Source organism: Canis aureus, chromosome 3 (genome assembly GCF_053574225.1).
Source record: "Canis aureus isolate CA01 chromosome 3, VMU_Caureus_v.1.0, whole genome shotgun sequence".
NCBI lineage: Eukaryota > Metazoa > Chordata > Mammalia > Carnivora > Canidae > Canis > Canis aureus.
The window spans coordinates 64479085-64506472 of record NC_135613.1 but is presented as its reverse complement, the minus strand read 5'-3'; the positions used below and the strand labels follow the sequence as shown (position 1 = coordinate 64506472).

At 40.8% G+C, this 27388-nt stretch overlaps 1 protein-coding gene across 1 annotated transcript; it reads left to right on the top strand.

Moving 5' to 3' along the window:
* Positions 1–11504: 11504 nt before the first annotated feature.
* SLN (sarcolipin) lies at positions 11505–15907 on the top strand. Its single transcript, XM_077893327.1, has 2 exons — positions 11505–11627; positions 15293–15907. Exon 2 carries the CDS (start codon positions 15366–15368, stop codon positions 15459–15461), a length of 96 nt encoding a protein of 31 aa, XP_077749453.1. The 5' UTR covers positions 11505–11627; positions 15293–15365; the 3' UTR covers positions 15462–15907.
* Positions 15908–27388: the final 11481 nt, after the last annotated feature.

The following is a 27388-nucleotide window of genomic DNA, read 5'->3' as shown; positions in this document are numbered from 1 at the left end:
GCTAAACCGCTGAGTGACCCGGGCTGCCCCATGTGTAGATAGTTCTAACTAGTAATTATATTTTGCTGCAACCAAATTATCTGTGACAATTTTGTCTACAGATGGTTTTTAAAAACATGACAGCCAGTCTGTATTTCAATTTTTGATAATCATGTAATGTATTCATAAAAGAAAGTACTGGCCTTTATCAGCAAGATCTTCCTTTGTATGATGAGTATGGGGGCAGACTTCATGGAAAACAAAAATTTCTCTGATATCCTTCAATAATTAATAGAGTCGCAGATTCATTATCCTTAGAAAAGAATGGACGATTGAATATTCTGTCTTCTCTCCTTATCTAATGTTTTTCTTATTTTTAATCTTAGTTTTGTTTTGGTTTTATTACTTTCTAGGAATCATAGGAAGGTCAGTAGTATAAACATATTCCCATTGAATGATCCATGTTGGATTCCCCCGTATCAAATGATACCAGAACTCTCCTAATTCTTCAAGAAGTTCAGGTAGAGATTTATTATGTAATATTGTTCATGAAATTAAAAAAAAAACATTCCATTTACTTATTTGAGAGAAAGAGCACAAGCAGGAAGGAGAGGGAGAGGGAGGCTCCCCGCTAAGCAGGGAACCTCACGTGGGGCTTGGTTTCAGGACTCTGAGATCATGACCTGAGCCAAAGGCAGCCACTTAACCCACTGAGCCCCCCAGGTGCCCCTGTTGTTCATGAAACTTCAAGGGACTGAGGATGTTCCATGAATGATGTAGATTGGATCAGTGCCTGGGTGCTATGGAGTTACCACCAAGGTTTGTGAGTTTTTTTTTAAAGATTTTATTTATTTACTTGAGAGAGTAAGAGTGAGAGAGAGAGAGAGAGAGCACAAAGGGAAAGGAAGAAGCAGATTCCCTGCTGAGTCAGGCTCAATCCCAGGATCCCGAGATCATGACCGGAGCTGAAGGCAGACACTTAACTGAGCCACCCAGGTGCCCCCAAGATTTATGAATTCTTATTCATATCAAGCACAGCCTATGGTCTGGATACATGACACTTATCACTATTTTTTAAATATTTATTGATGCTATAGAATTCATTTAAAGCTATTAAGACTTTTTTTTCAGTATGCATTTTGTTGATAAATATTTTCTTAAAGTTTAGGAAACATTTTTCCAGTGAAAAGAGCATGATATGGAATATGTATCTTTGAATGACTATAAATATTGTTTTCATATATAAAGGGTAAGAGTCCATCCCTACCTGACCATTTAACTATTTGTATGGACCATTTAATTTTCCTCATTTGAAAAACAGAGAATACAGTACAACCTGTATTTATTCCTCTAGGAATTTCATGAGTCTCGAGTGCTTTGAAGAAACCACATACTTTGAGAGGTGCCTGGGTGGCTCAGTTGGTTACGTGTCTGCCTTCCACTCAGATCATGATCCCAGGGTTCTGGAATGGAGCCCCATGTCCAGCTTCCTGCTCCACAGGGAGTCTGCTTCTCCTTCTACTTCTCCCACCCTCCTCAACCCCCCTAAATCCTGCTCTTTGTCTCTCTCTCTCAAATAAATAAATAAAAAGTTTTAAAAAAGAAGCCACATACTTTGAAAGTATCAGATGTCACTGTGATGACAGTTATTATCACCATTGTCCACATAATACCACATAATAATTTGAAGCATAATGAGAGAATTGAAAAAAATAAAGATGCACCTACCTTACTACCTCAGGGTTAGGGAATGAGGTTCACATTTTTTTATTTTAAAGTGCATTAAAGTTTTAGTTTTTGTTGTTTACCTTAGTAATAATTTGTTTAAAAAATAGAAGCGAAATTTCTGGGTCAGCAAGACAGAATGAGTACATGCAGAAATCTCCACCTTCTGTTCTAAATGCATAGGAATGTGAGATAAAATATTAAATAATATATATAATCACATTGGAAAAACTTCTATGGACAAACGCAGAGAGGGAAACTATGGAGATAAGCGAGGCCTGAAGACTTCGTGGTGCTTGGGAAGCTGGGATTGAGGCAGAGCAGTGGCATCCTTGCCTTCATGAGATCAAGCACGAAACATGCCCCAATCAGGAAAGGATGGAGATATAGTCCTCTTCTTCCATATGGAGACAAGGGCTATTTTCTTTGCTCTCAAATATCACCTGTGTCCTACAAACATGAAGACATGCATGAAGACAATCAGTGTCATGAGAAACAGTCATAAATCCATAAATAAGAAAATTCATAACTAAAGAAAGAACACTAACAGAATAGTCTAGAAAGGCCTTAAAGTTTAAAACTGTCAAAAAATATCATCAGAAAGCAGAATCATACTCCATATGATAATATGATTAGGAGTTTATAAGAGCAGAAGAGTCATACATGAAAATGAACTTATGGGAAATCTTGAAAATAGAATATAGTCATAAAATTTAAAAATAGAACGGATGGCCTAAACAGTAATTTTGAAAGAGCCAAAGAGAGGGATAATGAATTGGAGGATAGAACAAAAGGAGTTTTCCAGGATGCAAAGACAAAGAGATGTGAGAAATATGGAAGATAGAAATGGGATGCAGGACATTAAAAAAAGTTAAAATCTTAGGAATCAGGGCACCTGGGTGGCTCAGTGGTTGAGCATCTGCCTTTGGCTCAGTTCATCATCCCAGGGTCCTGGGATTGAGTCTCACATTGGGGTCCCCACAGGGAGCCTGCTTCTCCTTTTGCCTATGTCTCTGTCTTTCTGTGTCTCTCATGAGTAAATGAATAAAACCTTTTTTTTTTAATTTTTATTTATTTATGATAGTCACACAGAGAGAGGGAGAGAGAGGCAGAGACACAGGCAGAGGGAGAAGCAGGCTCCATGCACCGGGAGCCCGACGTGGGATTCGATCCCGGGTCTCCAGGATCGCGCCCTGGGCCAAAGGCAGGCGCTAAACCGCTGCGCCACCCAGGGATCCCTGAATAAAACCTTTTAAAAAATCTTAGAAATCACTATAGAGAAAGAACCAGTAGTATACTCCTCAGTCATAGCAATAGAAGCTGAAAAAGAATTCAGTTATTGCTTCAAAGTACTGAGAGAAAATAAATGAAAACTTAAAATTTGATACTTGGAAAAATTACAAAAACATTAAATGGACAATTTTCTAGTAATATAATATAATAAATTGCCAGAATCAACCTAAGAATAAATAGAAAACCTATTAAATGGGAACTATAACCATGAAAAATCATGAAATAAGTAGTCAAAATTTTCCTCTCATACTCCAGAAAGGTCACCAGGGCCATATGGTTTAGGAAGTGGTGGTTGCAAATCTTAAAAAGAAAAAAAAGATAATGCCTATTTTACACAAACTGTTTTTGGAGAAGGAAGAAAGGCAGAAGCCTGCTATCAGGCTAGCATAATCTAGATGCTAAATCTAAAAGATTTAATTATAGAACTTGGACTGTATCCCAAACTCATAGCAGCTGTTTCATCTGGGGAGATGGAAAGGAGCATAGCATTGATGGTTCAATGGGACCTCAGCTTTATCAATCATATTTTAATCCCCTTATTTAAAAAAGACATGAAGCAATAATATGACAAGGATATTAAGAATTGTTAATTTTGTGTGGTAGGCACATTTAAATTATTTTTTACATTTCTAACTTTTAAAGTTTCCTTCTAAAAAATCTACAACAAATTACTTTGCTGTTCAGCTTCAATAGGGAGAAAATCACCCCTTTATTTTTTAAAGATTTTATTTATTTATTCATGAGAGACACACACAGAGAGACAGAGACAGAGAGAAAGAGAGAGAGACACAGAGAGAGGGGCAGAGACACAGGCAGAGGGAGAAGCAGGCTCCATGCAGGGAACCCGATGTGGGACTCAATCCTGGGCCTCCAGGATCACGCCCTGGGCCGAAGGCAGGCACCAAACCACTGAGCCAACCAAGGAACCCCCCAAATCACCCCTTTAAAGCATATTAAAATGTACCAACCTAAAAAACAGCTGTCAGACCTGGCCAAGGATAAGAAGCCTAGAATATTATTTTTAGATCAATAAATCCTGAGTAGTTCAAATTACTCCGGGTCTTGTGAACATTATCATCTTTTCTCATGTAAATTACTGAAAGGTTAGAGAGTTTTACTTATTTATTTGTATTATTTTATTTTTAAAAAGGTGTATTTATTTATTTTGGAGAGAGATGTAGAGTGTGTGTGAGCAGGAGGAGGGGCAGAGGGAGGAGAGAGTCCTAAGCAGATGCCACACTGAGCAGGGGGCCTGATGCAGGACTTGATCTCATGACCCTGAGATTATGGTCTGAGCCAAAGCCAAGATCCCACACTTAACCAACTGCACCACGCAGGCTCCCCGAGAGGTTTATTTTGAAAACATTCATTGGCCAATGACTCTCCAGAGTTGAACAGTTATTAACCAACCATTTTTGAATTCAGACATATTTTTATCCAACAAATTTCAGTGGGGGTGCCCACTACATTCTTTGTGCTACCTGACTCAGCAGTGCATCTACAGGGAGAGAGATCTGATCCCTGTTCTTTTTTTTTTTTTTTTAGATTTTGTATTTATTCATAGAGACAGAGAGAGAGAGAGAGAGAGAGGCAGAGACACAGGCAGAGGGAGAAGCAGGCATCATACAGAGAGCCTGATGTGGGACTCCATCCAGGGTCTCCAGGATCACGCCCTGGGCTGCAGGTGGCGCTAAACCGCTGCGCCACCGGGGCTGCCCCTGATCTCTGTTCTTAAGTTGGGAAGATGGACAAGAAGGTCCATGCTGACAGTAGAGTGGAATTAGTAGTGTGTACAGCGCCGTGGATTCTAACCCTAGAGATCAGGGATGTTTGATTCCAGTACTAGTGTTAATCATCAAACAAAAATAAGAAATGTTGAGTGGAGGGCGAAAGGCTGTTTTAGTCCAAGGGAATGGCATTCACACATGGAGAGAACATCCCAAGGACTGCAAGTTTGGGATTGCTGCACAGGACGGCAGTGAGTTTAGAAGCTAGATTGTGGTAGGCTCCTGTCTCTGCAGTTGAAGATTTTGAACTTCATCTGGGAATTACAGGAAATCACTGACACACAAAACAGTATGCTCTCTATCTGGAGTCCAGAGAAGTCCATTTCTACTCTGACCTCCGTGGAAGGATAATTGGGGGGAAGTGCAGTATGCTACACTGTCTGTGCAAGGGTGCTGATGCAGGAGGGCCTGAGCGTGAGCCTGAGCCATACATAGGGCTGCATTCCAACATATGTCAGTACCTGTCTTCTGTCCCGATAGAGCAGACCTGAGAGATAGTGATTGGCTCTGGGAATTTAGCCACCTGCCGAGAGACAATTCATTCTAAGAAAAGAAAAGTTTAGTATCAAATGTATAGTGGTGGAAAGGAAGAGGTGAGTCTGAGGTAACAAGATGCCTATTCCTTCCCCTATGAACTTGTGACTGGGAAGACACTGGAGTGAGAGCAAGGAAGTGTTCCTCTGGTATTCCTCAACAGTGTGTAATGCACAAAAAGGCACACTTCCCCACTGCCCCTCTTCATTTTTCTCCAGAAATGAGTGCAACTCTGGTACCACGGTGGTCAAAGTCTGTGGTACCCCGCAGAGGTGGCTGCAGAGGAAAGGTGTCTCATAGGCACAAGACAAGGGAAACCGTGGTGGTGCTTGGGAGATGCAGTTGTCCACAGCGGAAGTGACAGGCATGTCTTATGCTTGTGTTGGCACTCAGTGGGAGTTGGTTGACAGGTAAGGGCAGGGTGGGTGCTGTAACATCTAGCAAAGTGGGGTGGAGCGGGAGAAGAGGAAGAAAAAGTTAGCTGGCTGGAGTTTTGTTAGTGCAAAAGGGGTACCCCCATTAGGACACAGATATAATTGGCCTGAGGTGTGGGGGCCCCCTTTCCTCTTCTACTCTGGCAACTGAAGGCAAGAACCAGCAAGATACAAGCTAAAGAGGATGCCTGAACCACTTCTCTCAGATAAGCTGCCCCAATTCCCAGAATACTAGCCCCTGGCAACTTCACATCACTTACTGTAAAAGTGTAAAAGGTTAGGTTACTCCCCACACTCTAGAACAAGTGCCCAATTGCTCTCAGAGATAGTACATCCCTCATCCAAAAGGAAACCTAGCCTGCCGCTTGCATCCAGCTAATCTTCTACATTGCTGCAACGAGGCGCTTTGGTTTTATCATTGCCTTCACAGAGAGCAGAGTTAGGTTTTCATGATTCTTCACGACTCTGTTCTCTCTGCTTTCATAGCCATAGCTAAAGCCAAATGAACTCGTTCACAAAGAACGAGCAATTTCATCTGATCCTTATTATTCGTGTTGAAATTGCGATTGTGTTATTCTGACTGACAGGTTCTCAAAAGAGATTCAGTGAAATCCTCGATCAAATTCACTAGGAAACAGAAGGTTTCAAGTAGGCGTGCCTGGCTAGTGTCCCCGAGCGGCTCAGTAACAGCACATCAAAAGACTGCTGAATTCTTATTTCCCATCAGAAAAATAACAAAGCCAATCTGAAATATGGGAATGTTTTGAGGGCAGATGGAATTAGCCTAGTAGTAAACACATTTTTTGGCTGCTTCTTTTTTCTCCCCGGTTGCTATGTTTAATGCGCTGAAAGAAAGCTGTTTGCTTGCAGAATCTTATTATAGAGCAGAAATACACTTGTTCCAGAGAAGAGGAATTTAATCGGTTCCAAGTCGAATGATGTTAACAGGTGTCATCTCACCAACCCAGGACTTGAAATAGGTTTTTATAAAAAGGACTAATACATATTTTTCTGGCTCTCGCTCCCACCTGTTATATAAGACCGCATGCTCCTGTCATGGTCCTCCTGATGGTTTCCAGCAACTTGAGGAGGTGGTTCACATGGACTCATGCACAAGTGCTGTTGGCTACCACACAGTGCTTGGCTTTTCCCTGCTTTTTAGCTTAAGCTACTCTCGCTGCTATTTGCTACTAAGGCCTGCAGAGCTTAATACGAACTGCAACTTGGTCTTGACTGGTGTTTTTGCTTCTGCCGGGCTCTGCGACACCAGCAGAAGGAAGTAACATCGCTGGTTCTGTGGATATGCTGAGGTCCGCGAGATGGCACAGGTGGAGGGAGAATCTCTCTCTCTCCGGCTCAGTGCTACACGCTGTTGAGGTTAATTGTTCAAAGAGGTATGGAGTTTTGAGCCATAGTTCTGTCTCCTCTAGGGCCCAGACTCCAAGCTAGAGTGAAACAGGATGGCTAATATGTGGGTACAGTGACCACAGGAATGTGCCTCTCACTGACAGCAATGCCATCAAGGTGGATGCCCCCTGAAATCATAATCACATCTGCACCGAAGCCGTGCACCCCATGGGCTGCTCCCAGTCAATGATTGAGCATAAGACGAAGGCCATCTCATCCCTGGGGGACACGAGATGTCTCTGACATGTGACTGACTTGAAGCTTCCTAATAGCCTGATCAAACTTTCCTTAGAACTGAACTGCAGTCTGAGATGCTCCTACCCAACCTCCCTTTTCTTTTTCCCTTTTTCTCTTGCTGTTTGATGACTTTCTCAGTTTCTCTCTCCCTCCATATTTTTTCTCTCAGGAATTTCTCCTGATATATTTTTCTTTTGCATATTTAGTTCCATCTTGGCATCTACATCTCACAGGACCTGGCTAACCAGTGAATTTGTGTTATGTACAGTGGGATGACTATGTCTTCTTCCTGTTGCTGAGCCACGTATATCTTTTTGGTCACTTTCCTTCAAAGGAGTTTTCTCTTCCAGGTTGTGTCTAGATCCTTTTATGAATAGGTTTGACATTGACCTCAACATCCTCCACTTGTGTTTGCCGGGCAGGCTCAGACATGTCTGGGTCTCAGTAGGGGATGTGATGCAATGGAGGTGCAGACTGAGCCCCGTGCTATACATTCTAGAGCATCTATTATGATACTTCATTGTTTCGATGCACAGCTAGAGAACAAAAGAAATAAAAGAAACCATCCCTGCCTTTGAAATTAAAATCCAGTTAGTGAGTGAAAAAGTCACACGTGTGCCAGAAGGAATTGAGAATACAGATAATGTTCATTACTTTTTGAAGGACGTGGAGAGAGCTTCAAGAAATAGGGTTTCCTCTTTCTCTGGGTTAGTACTTGTGTGTTTAGGATAATGAAAAAGCATAGCAGAAAGTGGTTTCTTTCCTTCTGAGCAGCTCCACAAGAAGCTGGATGTGAAGATGTGAAGGTGAGAAAGGCATCGTCCTCATCATCATACTCATTACTGTGATGTGCTAAGAGCTTATCACCTTTCATCAGGCCTTGCTGATTTCTCCCGTCGTGTGGTAGACTTGACATAGAAGCCATGGACTGCCTCAAGGTGTTCCCTTTTTGCTAAGTAAAAAGGTGGTTGAAAATAGGGATTTAAATGAGGAATAAGCAGGCACAAGGGCTCAGCCCTGATTCTCAAAGGGTGTGCTGTGCCGCAGATGTCTAGTGGCGGTGAGGCGGGGAGGGTGCGGAAGTGCCAAGTGGATCACCAGGACCGACGTCAGTGTGAACACTATTTACTTGGCTTTTTTGGCCCTTGGCTGAATTCTACATTAATAGGCATGGAAATAACGTCAAAGGTTTTTCAGTACGTCTTTTGTTGATGGGTAGAATAGTACCTTAAAAGAAAGTTGATAGGGGATGAGTGCTGTTAAGTCATGGGAATTCCTCCCAGAAAGGAAAATATTAACAGACTTTAAGGAAGGTTAATTGAAAGGGATGCATTTGCTTTGGCACTGAGGTTTGAAATCTTGTTTTTTTTTGTTTTTGTTTTTGTTTTTATTTTGTTTGAAATCTTATTATTCTCGGTTTCTTAAATGGGAGACAGTAATGTTGCTGTTGTTGTTGTTTTAAGAGACCTGCAAATTCTCAAGGCTGAACTCTCCCATAGGCATTTGAATAGTTGTCAGGTGACTTTGGGTGGTTTGCATACTTTTCTGGAGAGGGTTAGATCAAACTAATAAGAAGCTAAATTCTCAATGTAATCACACTCTCCTGTGACATCACAGGATAAGCCACTAGTATGCAGAAGCTTCTGAAGCCTCTATCTGGGAATTTGTCAATGCACTGGGCAGAGTTGTCCCTGGTATAAATTGGATAAACTTAAACAGGACAACCAAGTAGACAAATGGAACTGACTCATGATGAAGCAGTAGGATTTTCCCTCCCGGTTACGTTGAAATTGACCAATTCAACCAAACTGGCAGCGTTGGTGAGCTGTTTTGGAATATGGTTAACACTTCCCCATTGTATTTAATGTTTTAAATGTTTTACAGCAAATTCTATTTGAACATGTACAAAATAAATGTTTGTCTGCTAAATACAAGCTTTTTTTTTTTTTTTTTTGTGGGGGCGTAGTACTTGGTTTATTTCTGATGCAGGGGAATCTCGGGACAGTGGCAGGTTCCGGGCTGAGGGGGTGGGTGTCGGGGACGGAGCTAGAACTCCACCTTGCTGGTGGGGAAGGCCTCGTCCTGCATGGACACGGTGCTGTTGCTGCCCAATCACATGGTATAGTATGAATTTGATTCTATGTGAATCAAAAAAGATAAAGGTTTTCCAAGTATCAGATTCCTTTACCAAAAATATCTTGGGAATTTGAGATTGTGTCTGTGCAGCCTGAACATGAATAGAAAGTAGCCGAATGGATTTTTCCCCCCATTGGGTGGGGAGATTAATGGCTAATAGTAATTTTCTTTATGATTTAGTATTTTCAAATGTCCTCTAATAAATATATAACTTTTTGATTGTCCCTAAAATAATTTTGAGTGGATTAAAAAAAGGTCCGGGTGTGGCTTGGTGACGGGAAAACACTCCCAGCGTTTGAAACGAGCTGGCAAGGGCTCCGAGGCAAAAGACAGAAATCTGACTACATTCAAGGGGTTTGCCAGATGGCAACAAATCAGTGCCAATGTTCGATTGAGCTATAATTATTATATACTATCTGTCACTTTACCAAGCTATCTTTTTACAAGGCATGTGGTGACAGAATGTTGTCTTAACATTTTCTTTCATTGAGTGTATGTTGAAAATGAAGAAATGGATGGAAAGTCTTCCTTTTAGAAACATCTCTGGAGTATGAGGCACGGTAGGGAGAGGTTTGACTATGAACACAACTCTACAGGGAATTTTGCTGGTTTATGCCTTCTGGGAATGCTTTATTTTGATTGACCCTAACCGGGAATTCAGAGGGGGTTTGCTCTAGTATCTGTAAGGAAGAGATTTGCTGAGCAAACACAGTTGCTGGGGTCCTATTGAAAGTGCTTCACTGATATACTTTCCAGTTCAGTTAAGTACTTCAGGGGCTCCACTCACCTCCAGACATCTGAAATGTTGATTGTAAGCTCATTGTAACAGCCTAGTTTTAGTTAGTGTTTGTAATAGAAAGTTATACAAGTCTATTTCTTGCAAGTAGGTTCCATTACTCACGATCGCACTAGTTTCAACCAGGTCTCCTTTTACCCTCTAGGTCTCTCCCAAGGATTGAGTTTTGCTGTATGAGTTTGCTGCAGTATTAGTTTACCGACAGAGAGATATAAACCATGGCTTCCACAGCTGTTTCAGATGAAACTGTATATTAATGTGTAAACTTCCAAAATACAGCTTAGCTGGAATGTTATGCAGAGCAGGTGACTGAGGAGATAGCTTTCACTGCTTGGACGAAGGTCAGTTTTGAAGGAGCTAGAGATGTCTGTTGAATTCTGGTGCCTGTGTGGTTTGGGAGGTGCATGTGCAAGGCAGAGAGCTCTTCTCATTTCAAATAGTTAAGGATATGGGTGGTGAAATGAAGTTGTATTTTTTTTTTTAAATTTATTTATTCAGAGAGAGAGAGAGACTGAGAGGCAGAGACACAGGCAGAGGGAGAAGCGGGCTCCATGCAGGGAGCCTGACGCGGGACTCGACCCTGGGTCTCCAGGATCAGACCCCGGGCTGCAGGCGGCGCTAAACCGCTGCACCACCAGGGGTGCCCCTGAAGTTGTATTTTTAAAAAAGATTTTATTTATTTATTCATGAGAGACACACAGAGAGAGGTAAAGACATAGGCAGAGGGAGAAGTAGGCTCCCCATAAGGAGGCTGATGTGGGACTCCATCCCAGGACCCCAGGATCATGCCCTGAGCCGAAGGCAGATGCTCAACCACTGAGCCACCCATGCATCCCAAAGTCATTTTTTTTTTTTTTACATTCTCACATGATAAGTAGGGAAAGTGGCCAAATTCAGCACTGATCTGTTAATATTAATCTATCACTCTGGTTTTATGATGTTCGAAACACATGTTAGAGCTATTCATGAAGATGTAAAAGATAAATTTTAAATGCATATCAGTTGTGTCTGAAGTCAACTGGAAGGGAAGACTTTAAGTCCCTGTGGTGTTAGTACAAATAGGCAGCCAAAGGACTAGAGTCTTAGTCAACAGACTTCTATATTCCCCCTAAACACAAATAGCCTCAAACTTTTGGAGGTTGTTCCTTTGACATGTTTCATCAGTGACATCACGGTGATTGCCACCTCCCTCAGACTACTTTAGGCCCTGCCCAGAGTCCAGGAGTCCAGAGAGCCCGGGAGACAAGCGGGAGTGGGAGCCTGAGTTGGAGAGAGAGAGAAGAAGCCTACTGCAGCCAGGTGTGTCCTTGACCTTCTTTAGATGACAGCAGGATTTTTATACATAGCAGAGAGAGAGAGAGAGAGAGAGAAAGGAAAGTGTGTGTGTGTATGTGTTGTGTGTACAATTTGCAAATGAAAAACACAGAGGCATGTTTATATTTCTTAATGAGATAAGCAATACCTATTGTACCAAGTATTTTTTAAGGTGCAAAGAGTATTATTTATTCTTACTTGCCTTTTTTCCCCATCTCCTGGTATGCATTTCTCCCTTCCTAATTCTCAAAGCCTCCATTCAAAGAAGGTCAATGTCAGAGCTTTTATTTTTATTTTTATTTCACTGATATGGCAATCACTTTGGATCATATGGTGTGATCTTAACTCTGGGGAAGATTTACAATGAGGCCAAAATTGTCTTTGTGGGGTAACAACAGAAAAGCCAAAGGTTGCTGATCTGAATATCTACCTAACTTTGGTATAAATGTGTGTGAAAGTAAATTCCACTTCTTATTGTTAGCATATATGTTGATTAAATTGGATTTGTTAGAAATTCTCATCTTAACTCTTTGTGTTTTATCCACTTAAAAATATATAAAACAGCAAATATTCAAGTACACCATCAAAGTGCAAGAAATGGTAAGAGGTAAACTGTAGGAAATAAAGAAGTGTATGAGGTAGCCTGTCAATTCAGAGACTACTGGAGAAAAAAATGTAAAGAATCATAAAACCTAGTTTGAATACTAATTATAAAGCAACACTTGTGTACTATCATCCACATCAAGAAAGAGATCACTGCTGGCACATCAGAAGTCCATTCTTGATCATCTCTCCCTTTCTGGCCCACCATAGGTAATCACTATCTTGATTGCTAAGATAATCTTATTTATGCTTTTCTTTATGATTTTGCCACCTATGTCAGCATTCCTAAACTATAGTATTAAGTTCCCTGTTTTCAGTTTTGTATAAATGGAATAACATTCTTTGTGTCTTTTGTGAATTCTTCTTTGGCCTGACAATTCTATTTGTGAGATCCATCCATCTTGTTGTGTGTTGCCATAGTTCATGTATTTGCTTTGCTCTTATAGCATTCAAATGTATGAATATGCCAAAATTCATCACCCATCCCACTGTTGATGAACATCTGAGTTGTTTCCAGCTTGGGGATATTATGAAAATGTGGCTGTGAACATTTCTGTATATGTATCTTGGTGAACATGTGCTTGAGTTACTAGAGCAGAAGCAAAATAGCTGGATGATAGAGAGCACTAATAGCCTTAATAAAAAAAATGTCAAGTTGTTTTCCCAAAGTATTGAAATTTTACACGACTTTGTGTAGTCAGGGCAGTTAATTGCAGTAATAACTCATTTTTGTAATCACTCCTGTGTAGTAACCACAATTTTAACAACCAGTTCTAGTCTGCCAATTCTAGTTCTGCCTTTAACTTGCTATGTGCCATTATGCAAACAACATACCTCCTCTCTCAGTTTCTCAGCTACATTATGGGAGAGAGAAAAATCGTGGTAATATTTGCCTGAGTTGTGAAGGTCACAGAGTTGTGAAGGTCACACAAACACAGCTGTAGACGGCTTTCAATCACATTTTCTGATTGTTCTTGTTGGGTCACTATCCATGGATCCCTTTATTTAAGAGTTTAATCTAATAGGCAGATTTGGTGGGATAGTGATTTTGCCCTTCCTGAACTGGGTTGTTGTGATCATTATAAATATAATCTCTCTCTTCTTTCCCTCTCTCTCTCTTTGCGTATCTCTGCATTTCACCAAAATGCTCCCAAATAAATTAGTGTATGGAATAGGATTGTATTACATTAAGAGAGAGGAGCCTGCCTATGATTCTCATCCTTTGCCTCTAGGCTCCAGGCGTGGATTCATCACCTTCCCATTCCTCTCTGCTCTTGTATACCTTCTAACACATTCTCTCTACTTCCTTTATCCATTTATTTTCTTCTGTTTGCTTTCTCCTTCAAGCAAATCTTTGTAAAGAGTTTCATTAGAATCTACTATATCCTGAATGTGGAGGGTGAAAAGATGGATAACAATTAAAAAGGAAATGATACAAAAATCGGTCATTATCAGCCATTTTTAAAGCAAGATTTAACAAGCTACTGTTGACACCATCTAATCTGAACCTGTGTGTTAATTACACCAACCATTCCATAATATGAAGAATGATTATTTGGTTAGTGTATACAATTAATAATTTTGCCCATTAATAATATAATAAACAGTAATTATAACTAATAATTCAATCTGGTTAGATGGTTAAAAATGCTATTCAGGTCAAAAGCTTGCTAACCCTCCTTCCTACTCCCTGAACTCCCAACCTTAACAAATAAACAAAACTCTCCTTCCCCCTAAGCTTTTTCACTTCATAGTATCTAAAATCTTAGTATCTAATAAATATCTAGAAGTTTATCTTTAATCTTAATTTCATTTGGTTTGAGTACTCAAAGTACCAGTTGTACCACATTGTTGAAGGTAATAATCTCATCGATTGCACTGCACATGCTCTCAAAGTATGATTTCCTGTGTGTATATCTGTGCAAACTATAAAGATACCATCCCTGCTCTTTGAAGTGTTTACAATATAGGCACATCCTGCACTTGACTAAAAATAGCTGGCAGAAGCCCTTTTTGAAATAGAACCACCCATGAGGTTAACACTTGCTCTTTTGACTGAGTGCCTGTTATGCGAGGGACTTTTGGTTGACCCCCGTGGGCTCTGTGCCCAATTCAGGGCTTATAAGAGGCCAAGCAGCTGCTGTAAGCACTTCATGCGTTCATAGGCTTAGATGAAGACCTAAGGCAGCCTGACATCTGAGAAATTATGGGATCCTACTTTTACATGCAGTTCCAAGCAAGAACAAATACTAAACCATACCTTTTTGTTTGTTTTTTATTTTGTTCTGGTGACCTTGTTTGCTGGTACCCCATGTTAGCAAGGCAAGCACACATATCCTGGGAGAGAGAAAATATAACATTTTGTGCTTTATCCAAAGCATCTATACATTCATTACAGGAAAAAAATCAGGACTTTGTTGGTCTTTTTGACATTGGGCAGAAAAGCCAGTTTCTTTTCATTAGTCAGGGTTCTTCAGAGAAACAAAACCAATAGGATTTGTGTGTGTGTGTGTGTGTGTGTGTGCCCTACATCTGTATGTTAATATCAAGATAGATATAGGTAGATACATGGATAACATTGGCTTAGGTGATTGTGGAGTCTGGCAAGTCCAAAATCTATGGGGGAGATCAGCAAGCTGGAGACCCAGGAAGAGTCGCAGCTCTAGTCCAAAAATAGTCGGAGGGCTAGAAGTTTAAGATGAAGGTGTTGGCAGGGTTGACTTCTTCTGAGGCTTCTCTCCTTGGCTGGTAGATGACTGTACTCCCTGCCTTCAAATGGTCTTCCTTCTGTACATGTCTGTGTCCTCGTCTACTCTTATAAGAACACATCATAGTGGATTAAGGTGCATCTTAATGGCCTCATTTAAACTTAATTACCTTTTAAAAGACCCTATCTCCAAATATAGTCACCTATTGAGACATTGGGGGTTAGGATTTCAACATACCAATTTTGTTGGGGCCACAGGTCAGCCCATAACACTCTCTTCTTCCACAACAAGGAAAGAATGCTTATGTATCTCCATGTTTTCTTTGTCACTCTCCATTAGGTGAGGACAAGCAGGAGCTCTTGGGTGTGCCCTCAGAAGTCTGCTATCAGTTCTCACCGAGCCAACTCTGAGAATGGGGATATCCACCCGGGAGCTGTTTCTCAACTTCACTATTGTCCTGATCACCGTTATTCTTATGTGGCTCCTTGTGAGGTCCTATCAGTACTGAGAAGCCATGTCATGCTCCTGGGATTGACTGCAACTCTCCAGAGCTGCTGCTCTGAGCTCCCACTGCTGTCATGGGATGCTTTTCTCAGCACCCCAGGGCATTTCTGACCCACACTCACAATATCTGAGGTGCCTCCAGTGTTAGGATTGATTGTGTGTACTCTAAAGATGCTGCTTGCAAGCGCTGCCAAGTATTTGCCAGTGAGCATTAGATTTATTCCTCAACTCTTACTGCAAATGTGTTAGACAAGCCACAAGGTTAAAATTAAATGATTCATGATGGTGTAGAATTGTAACAAGCCCCTGATCTGTCTTACCACACAGCCCTTCCACCCACACTGTCTGCAACCAAACGCTAAATCAACTCACCAGAAGAAAGAAATGTTAGAGGAAGTCATTGTCAACCCCTGTAGCTATCATGTGAATAAAGTTAAGTCAACCACAAAATGACTTTTGGAATTTATTTCAGCTTCTATTTGTGATACTGCATTTGACCCTTGGCTGGGATTGAAGTGACAAATGTTACAGTATTTCTAGCATTTGAGATAAGCCAAGATTTCCAACTGCTAAGGATTTGAAACCAAGTCAATTAAGATTTGTCACATTTCAAATAATTCTGTTGATTCAGTGTTCCTCAAACTTTCCCACTAAACGAGCCTCCAGGGCAGAGAGAGAATAGATTTCACTAGGAGGTCTGGGGCATAGTTTCAAGGGTCCACTGAAAGCACACAATTTCCTTGAAGTTTTGCATTTTATCTTTAAAAAATCACAAAAAATGTATATTGTACTCTCACCCCTTTGTTTTAAATATTTACAATTATGTGCCACCGAGTAAAAGCAGGACATGAATCACATCTCTAAGAGTAGCATATTCCAGTTTGCTTATCATGGGTCGTTATGCACGTAGAGCTAGTCATTAATAAACTGCAGTTAGAGCAAGGAGGAAAATCGGAAATACAACTTTACATATGTGTGTATGAAATAGATGTTTCTTAAACACGTTGCTAGGATGCCCCATACTAGAGAGACCACACTTGTTCCTTGTGCTACTTCTGGGGATACCACAGAGAAAAGGAACATTGATAAACCTCATCTTTCAGAGCTCCCTCATGGAGGTGAGGCCCTCCTGGCCGAGAATTCAGCCCATCTCTGAGGCAATGCCTGCCTCACCTTGTGGTTCTCAGCCCTGGCCGCAACAGCGTATGTCCTCAGGGGTGATTTTACAAAATATTTACGCGAGGTCCTCTTCAGACCAATTAATAAAAACCTCAGGGGGTAGAGCCCAAGCATCTACATTTCCCCATATTCCTCTAGCTGAGTTATTACTGGTGTTTCCCTTACTCTAAGGAGACCTCAGAGAATCTACTACTGTTTGTGTATGTGTTTGAGAAGGTGTGTGTATGGTGGTGGAGAGGGAGGTGGACAAAATGAGTGACAACAGTCCCTTCACCTGAGTCAGTAATGGTGCCAACATTTACAATAGGTGCCATTTATTGAGTCTCCTATCTATAACACTTTCCATATGTCACACCATTTAGTAGATGTGGTAGCTGAGGATCGCAGATCTCACTAGCCAAATATAAGGGGTGAACGTAGGATGACAGAAGTATCGTGTTCATCTTTGTTGGGACTGCAAACAAATCATGCTTTATTATAGATCTCCAAACCATTTGATTGCAAGTTTTACCCTCACATTCTTTAGCATTCTAAAACATCAGGCTAATGAGATAAAGGTAACAGTTTTAATTCTCTTTGTAATTTCTCTGCTTGTCAATCCTCATCTGCTTTTCTCTTGCCTTTATCTTCTTTTTTTTTTAATTTTATTTATTTATGATAGTCACAGAGAGAGAGAGAGAGAGAGAGAGAGAGAGGCGGAGACACAGGCAGAGGGAGAAGCAGGCTCCATGCACCGGGAGCCCGACGTGGGATTCGATCCCGGGTCTCCAGGATCACGCCCTGGGCCAAAGGCAGGCGCTAAACCGCTGCGCCACCCAGGGATCCCTCTTCTTTTTTTTTTTAATTTTATTTATTTATTCATGAGAGACACAGAGACATAGGCAGAGGGAGAAACAGGCTCCCTGTAGGGAGCCCGATGTGGGACTCGATCCTAGAACCCCAGGATCACAACCTGAGCCAAAGGCAGAACCTCAACCACTGAGCCACCCAGGTGCTCCTGCCTTTCTCTTCTTAACTTGCTATGATTGGATCTACTGGTAGGACCCATTTGCAGACCGCATTACGGATTACCATTGTGGGGGTAGGACATCCACTAGCAAATATGTCTAATTTCCTCCACGTTCAGAAGTCCTAGTCATTTTGACTAAATTCCAGTTTGACTTGTAAGTCTCCTTTCCTTCTTTCTTTTTTTTTTTTTTTTAGTATTTTATTTGTTTATTTGAGAGAGCACAAGTGAGAGAGTATGAGCAGGTGAAGGGGCAGAGTGAGTAAGAAGCAGACTCCCCACTAAGCTGGGAGCTGTACTTGGGGCTCCATTCTGGGAGCTAAGATTATGAACTAAGCTGAAGGCAGATGCTTCATATACTGAGCCACCCAGGCACCTTGTAAGTCTCCTTTCATGTATGACCATCCCTGAGTCCTCAGGTACCTGAATCATCACAGTACCCCCCGTGTTGGTACCACCCACTCAAACAAGACACTAGTTCTCTGCAACCAGAACTCTGAATCCTACTTGTTAGCTAAAGTTCCAGTTCATGGGCTTGATCCAACACTAGCTTCTTTCTTTTTAGTTCATTCATTCTATAAGTGCCTATGGGAAACTATGATGTGTTGGGCATTATACTTGCCACTGGGGATAAAAACGGCTAATAAGACAGGCAAGCCCCCTTCTCAAGAAGCATATCATTTAGTGGGGAGACAGATCTATGAATGGGTGGTTATAATGGCATAATGAGTTCTTCAAAGAGAGAAGGGTGGGGTGGGTGTTGTTGGAAGAGATTCCAGGCAGAGGGAACAGCAAGAATAGAAATTCAAAGGTCAGACAGCATGGCAATTATTCCAGGAAATTGGAAGTATCAGCACAGCTGAAGCACGAAGTACCTCTCCAACCCCTGGCTGAAGCTATGGCATGTAAAGGTGGTACTCAAGGTTCTGACTGCACCTGACTTCCAGGTTGGACCATCTCTGGCTTTCCTCACTGTCATGTCTCCTCACTCACTGGAAGGGACCTCCTGCCACCAATAATCATGAACAGTGTCTATGCTTACATAGGAATTAGACACAGCCTGGGAACACTTCGCCACCCGTACCCACAGCAGTGAGTTGAATTCTCCCCACTTACCATCTCTCCCTTGGGGTGGCTCTTCGTTGGGTGATGGTCTCTTCTTGCCATGAACCTTAGGCTGCCCATTCAAACACCTTTTAAAGTTGAGCTGCTCACATTACAGTGTCAGCCAACCAAATGAATTTTAAGAAGAAAGTATTTTGAAGTGCTAGCTTTGGTTTTTCTTTCAGTCTTCCTTAAACTCACTACTAAATTGGACATATTTTGGAACATCTGTTCCTGCCCCCAACCTTTAAAAAAATTTTTAAGTAATCTCTACACACAATGTGGGACTCGAACTCATGACCCAGAGATCAAGAGTTGCATGCTCTACTGACTGAACCAGCCAGTCAGCCCTGGGATGTCCCCTTTTTATCTAATGATTTTCTTACATTGAGGAAATACACACATTTTTGTTAGTTGTTGACGGTCCTAACACCATATCTGGTTGCCAACTCTTCCCTCTAGGACTGCCAAGTAGTTGGCCTTATAGGTACAAGAAAATTATCGATATAATTCACGTCCCAAGCCCTGGTTCTAAGGAAAGAGCCCTAAGATATTCCAACCTGACCAGCATTTTTTTAAAATATTTTTTTATTCATGACACACACACACACACAGAGGCAGAAACACAGGCAGAGGGCAAAGCAGGCTCCAGGCATGGAGCCCAATGTGGGACTCGATCCCAGGTTACCAGGATCACACCCTCGCGGAAGGCACCGCTAAACCACTGAGCCTCCCGGGCAGCCCTTGACCAGCTTTTCAATCACATTTCCATCTTTGCTCCATTCACCCAGACGGGGATATGTGAAAATCGTCATAAAATGATGATGCTGGCACTGTTGTCCCTTTTTTTTTTTTTTTAGATTTATTTATTAACTTAGAGAGAGAGAGAACATGTGAGCAGGGGGAGGGGCAAAAGGAGAGGGAGACTCCTCTAGCCGTCTTCCTGCTGAGTGGGAGGCCCGATGGGGCTTGATCTCACTGCCCCGAGATCATGAACCTGGAGATCATGACCTGAAATCAAGAGTCGACTGCTCAACTGGCTGAACCACCCAGGGGCCCCGCAACTATTGTCTTCTAATGTTGGCTTTCAATCATTTTAGAAGGCATCTCAAAAGGACAGTCTACATTGCACTTTTGCTTTTTTTTTTTTTTTACACTAACCATGAACTATATCCTCTCACTGAATAACAAATTGGGGAATCCTTCTTTAGAAGGCAATGTCACATTAAAAGATAAAGGTCTTATCTGCAATTTTGTTTTCCTCCACTTTCTTCCTATTTATTTAGAATCAAAATAACAAGATTCACAGAAAGGAGTCCTCTTTTGTTCTGCAAACCTGTCCCTTGGGTGGTATCCTGACACATCAATACATGTTTTCAAACCAAGTATGGATATTCTGGTCTCTTCCACCCCCACCTTCATCCATTGACCATCAGATATACTGGAGAAATAATTGTCAAACTGTATTGGAGTGGCTTGATCTTGTGTGACCTCTCACTTTCCTTTTAGCTCATGGTGAAGGGGACTGATTTTCTTTTTGCTTAGCTGTCCCTTTTACACCCCTGGGACACAATTCTTTGTGCCATTCACACCTTCCCACAGCCCTCTGGGCACGTGATCCATGTCATTCCTAAATGGGATCCCAGAGCCTTCCTCAGCAGGTAGGGTATGTGTGTTACCTCCTTGAGAGCTCACGATCCAGAATCCTGTCCTGAATGCCTAGAGTGCCCCCAGTAGATAGGGATCAAATAAACTAAGCTGGTTCTGTGCCTCTCTCCCCAAATATATTACTTATCATTTTTGAGATATGTTTTTTATCATTTTCCTGCTTTTAGAAAGTCTTTAAAAATATTTTGGCACTGGGGATCCCTGGGTGGCTCAGGTTTAGGGCCTGCCTTTGGCCCAGGATGTGATCCTGGAGTCCTGGGATCGGGTCTTGCATAGGTCTCCATGCATGGAGCCTGCTTCTCCTTCTGCCTGTGTCTCTGCACCTGCCCCCGCCCCCCATGTCTATCATGAATAAATAAATAAATAAATAAAATCTTTAAAAAATATTTTGACACAGAAGACTTTTCTCAGCTGACCTATGTCTACCTGTAGCTTCTCTTCTGTTTACCTGTCCTATATGCCCCGCTCCACCCTTCATTTCCTATCATTTCTTACTATTTGTAGTTTTCAAGTATGCCATACTCTCTTCTAGTGCTGTGATCTTGCACATCTGTTCCCTTTTTCTGAACTTTCTTCTCTTTCCTTTCCTGGCTAATTCATTTGTTAAGATTGTCATTAGGTGTTACTACTTCTTGGAAGTTATCCTCGGAGATTCCCTTCTGCGAGCCTCATGCCTAACACACTCTTAGCACCTAACCCATTGCATAGTTTGTTGTTTGTCTCATTTCTGTTTAGTCCATGGGAGTCTCATTTCAAAGCTAAATTTTAGTTCCTAGCTGGTCGACCATCATCGCTAGATAAGCATCCATCAAGTCCATCAAGAAATGCTTGGCTAGGTATAATAATCTTGGGAATAGACATGTACCAGTTTCTATGATTAAGTGCATGATCTGTGCTCGCCATAGTGTAAGAAAAGAGGAGGCATGAGATCTGTAGTCCAAAATTTCTGTCACAGTAATGAGCAAAGCAAACTTCTTTTAAACTTTAGGCAGTTGAAACAGCTTTTCCAAAGGCAGTTTGCATCTTTATGAAATATTCATGGTGCTTACTTCTTTTGATCTATCTCTATCACCACCCCGAACAGTTGGACAGTGTTTATGAATGACTCAGCAGAGCCCAGTGTGTTGAGCACATATTTGAGTTCATCTACAAACAGGGAGATACTGGAGAAATGTCCTCTTTTCCAACTGCAAAAAGTTAGGGTAAAACTACATTTATAAGTAGCATAGTTAAATAAAGCTTACTGTACACCTACTGTATGTTAGAAACTTATTTCTCCTTGATCTTGTTAAGTATTCATTTTTAGTCATACCTTAAAAGTGAGAAGACTGGTCAGAAAGGCTCAGAAAGGACAGATGACCAGCCTTAAGACAGAGCTAATGAGAGGCAGAGCTGAGAGGCAAGTCCAGTTCTTTCCACCTCAGATCACGTAGAGTTCTTTTCAATCACAGGGCTGCTGCTCTGGATTATCAGATGAGTGACTCTAGGGCAGAAGGCATACTCCCTTACTCTGGGCTTAAAGTGCCAAAGGATAGTATATATCAGCGTCCTCCAGGCAAATAATTTAACTGTTCTACAGCTCAATCACACAGGGTGTGCAATGTACACAATTCTGTTTCCCAAGAGTTTGATACAAAGTCCTGGAATCAAAAAAAGAATAAAAAAAAAAAAAGTCCTGGAATCATCTTTTCTTTGTCAACTGGGCACTAGACAAGAAAGGACAAGAATATTGATGGCTGATTAAAGCTATTTTCAATGTGTCAGTGTTATCTATGAGGATTAAGCAGAAACGACAACTATGTCTACAGCATTAGCCACTTATACAAACTTGCAGGGATTTGTCACATGGAGATGTTTTCATCTGCTTATTAGATCATTTTAAAATAAAGAACTTGGGAAAGAAGGGTCTTTGGATTCACAGACCATATTTTGCATACTATCATGTGACCTCCGATAAGTTACTGAACTTTTGTGAGCCACAATTTTCTTAGCCATAAAAATAGAGAATAATATTTTCTTTGTAGGAAGGTTAGGCATTATTTAGATATCCTATATTTAATTAGATAATTAGTGTCTGTCAATTAGTAAATATTCAATAAGCAATAGTTAATATTGTAGTATCAGTAAAGTGTGTACAATGTTTGGAACATTGTGGCCCTAAAAAAGTGTAAAGGATTTGTGGTGGGCAATGCTGCTGAGATGCCAATGCTATTTAAGTGGGAGAATAATTTAAAATATTTTAAAATATTTTATTTATTTATTGGACACAGAGAGAGAAAATGAGAAAGAGAGAGTTCAAACGCGAGTGGGGAGCCTGACTCAGGCGCTGACCCCGGGACTCTGGGATCATGAGCTGAGCTGAAGGCTGATGCTTACCCAACTAAGCCATCCAGGTGCCCCAAGTTGGGATTTTTTTTTTTAAAGCAGAGGAAAGGGATAGGAGAATTGCCGGTTCCTTTACTCCAAAAGAATATAGCATTTTTCTCAAAATGCAAGGACATTTGAATAATATCTGGATTCCTGCACCAACCCTGGACATACTGATGGAATCTCTAGGGTAGGCCTTGTTACATTTTAAACTTACTCCCTAGATGATTCTTATAATCACTAAAGCTTGAGAACCACAAATCTACAACATCCACACATGCCAAACCACAGGACTTGTATCTCTAATACTATTAAGGTTTTGGGTGCTGGCTGGATTCACAAGTTCTCCCAGTTTCACTTTCTCAGAAGGATCACAGAATTCTCACCCCATTCCCTTGAATTACAAACTTATGTTCTTGTTCTTCCCCATGTTTCCAGGGAAAGCTCTCCTTGTACCCCTTATCCCCCATTCTTAGTCGTTCCCATGCCAGATCTATAGATGCTCTCAAAAGTATTTGGTTCATTGTATCTACAGATTCAGATGTTCTCTACACCTCCACTTTACTAATATGAATACTAATGGTAATGAAAGTTAGTATTTCTAAACCAGAGGTTATGTGGTGTGTTAGCGTGTATGCAAGAGTCCCATTTTGATACATTTTCAAAGAAAGTGTTGGAGCTGTCACTCAAATTTTGAGAGCTTTAGAAACATAAACATCAATAGATCTTTCCAAATTGTGTTCCCACTTGATCCTCGCCTTCTTCCTGACAATGTGACTGCACCCAAGGATAGAACATCAGCAGAAAGCAGTCTTCACATTAGATCTCAGATTTTAAAAATGCAGAAAGTTGTTACTTTCTCCCTGGGTGGATAAAGTGAAAATGACTTCTCAGCAGCAGCTGTTCCATCCAGGGTCTGCATGATGTGATACCGGTCTGGTGGCAGCGTTCACAGGCTCTAGCCAATACTGTCTGACCTCGATCCACCTGTGAGTTGCTTCTCTTCCAACCACTTACCCACTTTATATTCCTCAAAAAGGCCATGGAAGAAAAAAGTCTATTTTCAATACATGCTAGGTCTACAGTGACATGCAAAGTGATACTCAGCACTCCTACCTCCCTCCACATCCTGCCAAGTCCTACGATGACTTGTCTTCACATACAACCTTCTTAGGTGTTCAGAGATCTTACGGTGATTATCTGATAATTCAACATGAAAACTGCCCTGTCTTTTGCTGCATCTTCCAATGAACTTTCCATTTCACCCAGAATGACAAGACATTCTTAATGTCTTAAAATCACTTTTGAGATTTCTCTGTGAGTGGAGGAGCAATGCTTGGAATCAGGTGGTTCTGCACCGCTGTTTGTGAGTCACTATGCCCATACCCAACCTGTCAGAAGGAGTGAGACCCCATTCGGATTGCAGACTAATGGAATAAGTGGGAAATTGAACTTGTTAGATTTGATTTTGTCACATGTGATAATACCATCAAACCTTGATTTTGGAAAGGAGAGACAGTTATATGCAACTGGGGAGACTGCCAACATGAGGTACATTTTGCATTATACCATATGTCACTGACTTTAACAATGGTTCTGGACCAGTTCATTTTGAATATCACTTATGAAAGATCATATCATTGACATTTAATATTATTGATGATTAGCCTCTGAGCCATAAAGCATTCTCTTCCTGAGAGAGATATGTATAGTGAAATATATTTTCCTTGAAGATGTCTGTACATGGTTCCATCTTTTCTCTTCCACCTTCTCCTGGTATTTTCAGTGTCCCAAATATGCTTACTCCAATACCATAATGATTAATATGACTACTGGATGAGGCTATATTTAATCTGCAAATCAATCCCCCAAATAAAATCACATTTTTTCCTATTTATGGTGAAAAGGCAAAGCAAGCCCCATCTTCAATCCTAGCTGTATAAACCACATGACCACCATCCATGGAGATGAGAATGAAGGAATATCTCTTATGGGAGAACAGGGTGCAGTAATACCCAAAACAAGGCAAATATTTTGATAAGTACTATTTTTTTTTTCAATTCAAAACTGACAAATGCTGGGGCACGTGGGTGGTTCAGTGGCTGAGCATCTGCCTTTGGCTCAGGTTGTGATCCCAGGGTCCTGGGATCCCATCCTGCATTGGGCTCCTTGCAGGGAGTCTGCTTCTCCCTCTGCCTATGTGTCTGCCTCTCTCTGTGTGTCTTTCATGAATAAATAAATAAAATCTTAAAAAAAACAGGCAAATATTCTTCTGAATATTAGATATGATGACTTTTAAAAAAAGTTATCAGAGGCCTTTTTCTATCTGGGTGCAAGCAAAAAAAGAACTCAGTCTTTTTAAAAAAATTAATTTTAATTGTAGTTAGTTAACATACAGAGCAATATTGGTTTCAGGAGTAGAATTCAGTGATTCATCACTTACATATAACAGCCAGCGCTCATCATAACAACTGAAGAACTTGGTCCTGAAATATAAGTTGTTATATCTTACCGTACTACTTTAACTACAACTGGTTAGGACACTTCATTATAATATCTTATATTTTCTGGAGAGAAATTTATTCCAATTTTGTTTGGCTGGAGTTTCCCTGAAGCTGTTGGAACTCTTTGGTAGAGTGAGTGGTCTTAAGCTACTCTTCCACTAAGGCAACAAAATGGGAAGTAATGTTGACAGAAAATAAACAGTTTCTTAAAAAAAAAAAAAAAGAGGGAAAGGAAGAAAGAAATTAGAAACCTTTTAAATCAAGGCTTCACGTTGGGCCTCATCCAGTGACAGTACTTAAATTAGACCATGTGATGTAGGCACAAACTTCAACAGAGAAGCAGGAGAGATTTCCCCCACCATAATTTGGGGCTAATTTCAAACATAGGGAGTAACTTTCTCTTCACTACCAGACCTCCAATAAAATTTCTGGAATGTTTCAGCTAGAGAGAATTTCAAAGATAGTTGGTTCAACAGTGAAATTGTATGGTGGGGAGCCAAGCTTAGAAAAGTTAAGCAACTACTCCTGGTTTGTTAGTTGTAAGAAGCCAGACGCCTTAATGTTTAGGCCACCATTTTTCAACTGGAAACTCCAAATAATTGGATTTCTTTATTGGAATCTCTCTTCATAGCTCTCAGATCTGGGGATAAAAGGGAAAAATCTGATATTTTAGGCTGTGGTCCAAAGAACAATCTCATTCTGTATGTATATACCTGAAAGTGTGTGATTGTGTGGCTCTCCATGGCCAAGTTTGTATTTTCTGTAGGTCAGAAAATAAGCCAGATTTATCATCCTGGCTAGATGTCCAGGCCACCCCACTTAAAATTCAGCTTTATAATAGTGCAGTTACCTAAAAAATATGGGCTCAGGGGTACTGGAATCAGAAGCCTGCAGAATCTCTCAGAATTCTTCTTATGATTATTTAGCCTTCATTATTATGGCAGGAAGAAGGAAATTTTCAGCAAGGGTTAAAATTTTAGCCATGGGGAAGAACAAACAGCTCCTATGACCTCTGAGATTTCCTACAATATCATTGGATGGTTTCCCTGAGAACTTTCTTTACAACTCAGATGCTAAAACTAGCTGCTTTCAGATATCTTTCCCTACTCTCAAGGAACATGATCTAAATATGAATCATCATAGGCACCAAGACCTTGGCTAGAAAATCTTCCTAGTGACACAGTATCCTATTCCCTGAGAGATGCCAGAGAAATTCTTTCCACACCTTCTTCCTCAGAAGAGAGGCAAGAGGGCATAGTGGAAAAAAGCTCTGGCTTTTGCCACAGATGAAGTATTCATCCTGACTCAGCCATTTATGGGCTGTTTGACCTATGGTAAGTAAAAAAAATTCCTGGAGCCACAGCGTCTAATCTAAAAATGGAGATAATGTTATGTATCTCAGAAGGTAGTAAAAAAGTAGAAATAATACATATGGTCGATTCTAGATAAATTATAACTTGTAATTAAGACACGTAGGTTGAGTCTGATGACTAGAATGGAGCACCATCTCCTTAGAAGATAAACTTGTGAGAGTTTAATGCCCCACCAACTCCCACACATGGATCAGTGCATGTGTGTGTTGGGAGTAGGAGTTTGTATGAAAGAAGGCAAGAATAAGAAATAAGACCTGGGTGGCTCAGTCAAGTGTTTGACTCTTGATTTTTGGCTCAAGTCATGATTTCAAGGTGGTAAGATTGAGCCCAGGGGCTCCACACTAAGCGACAGGGGAGGGGATCTGCTTCTCTCTCTCTCTCTGTCCCTGCTCCCACATGCACTCCCTCTCTTAAATAAATAAATAAATCTTTAAAAAACACCAGACCTAATTTTCATCCTTTTAACTGATTAGTACTGTCTTTACCCTTTTCCCTTTCTTGTTCCTTACTCATACATACTTAAAAAAAAAACAGTTGATTTTAAAATCAAAAGTAATACATCAATATATTCTTGCTCACAAATGTGAACAGAAGCATCCTTGTAATTCCTTTTTTCTGGCTTTATGTCCTGTGTATTCACATTGCATTGGCTAGGTTCTCCAATAATATGTCAATTAACAGTGATAATAGAGGGCATTATCCTTTAATTTTTTCTTACTTTACTGAGAAT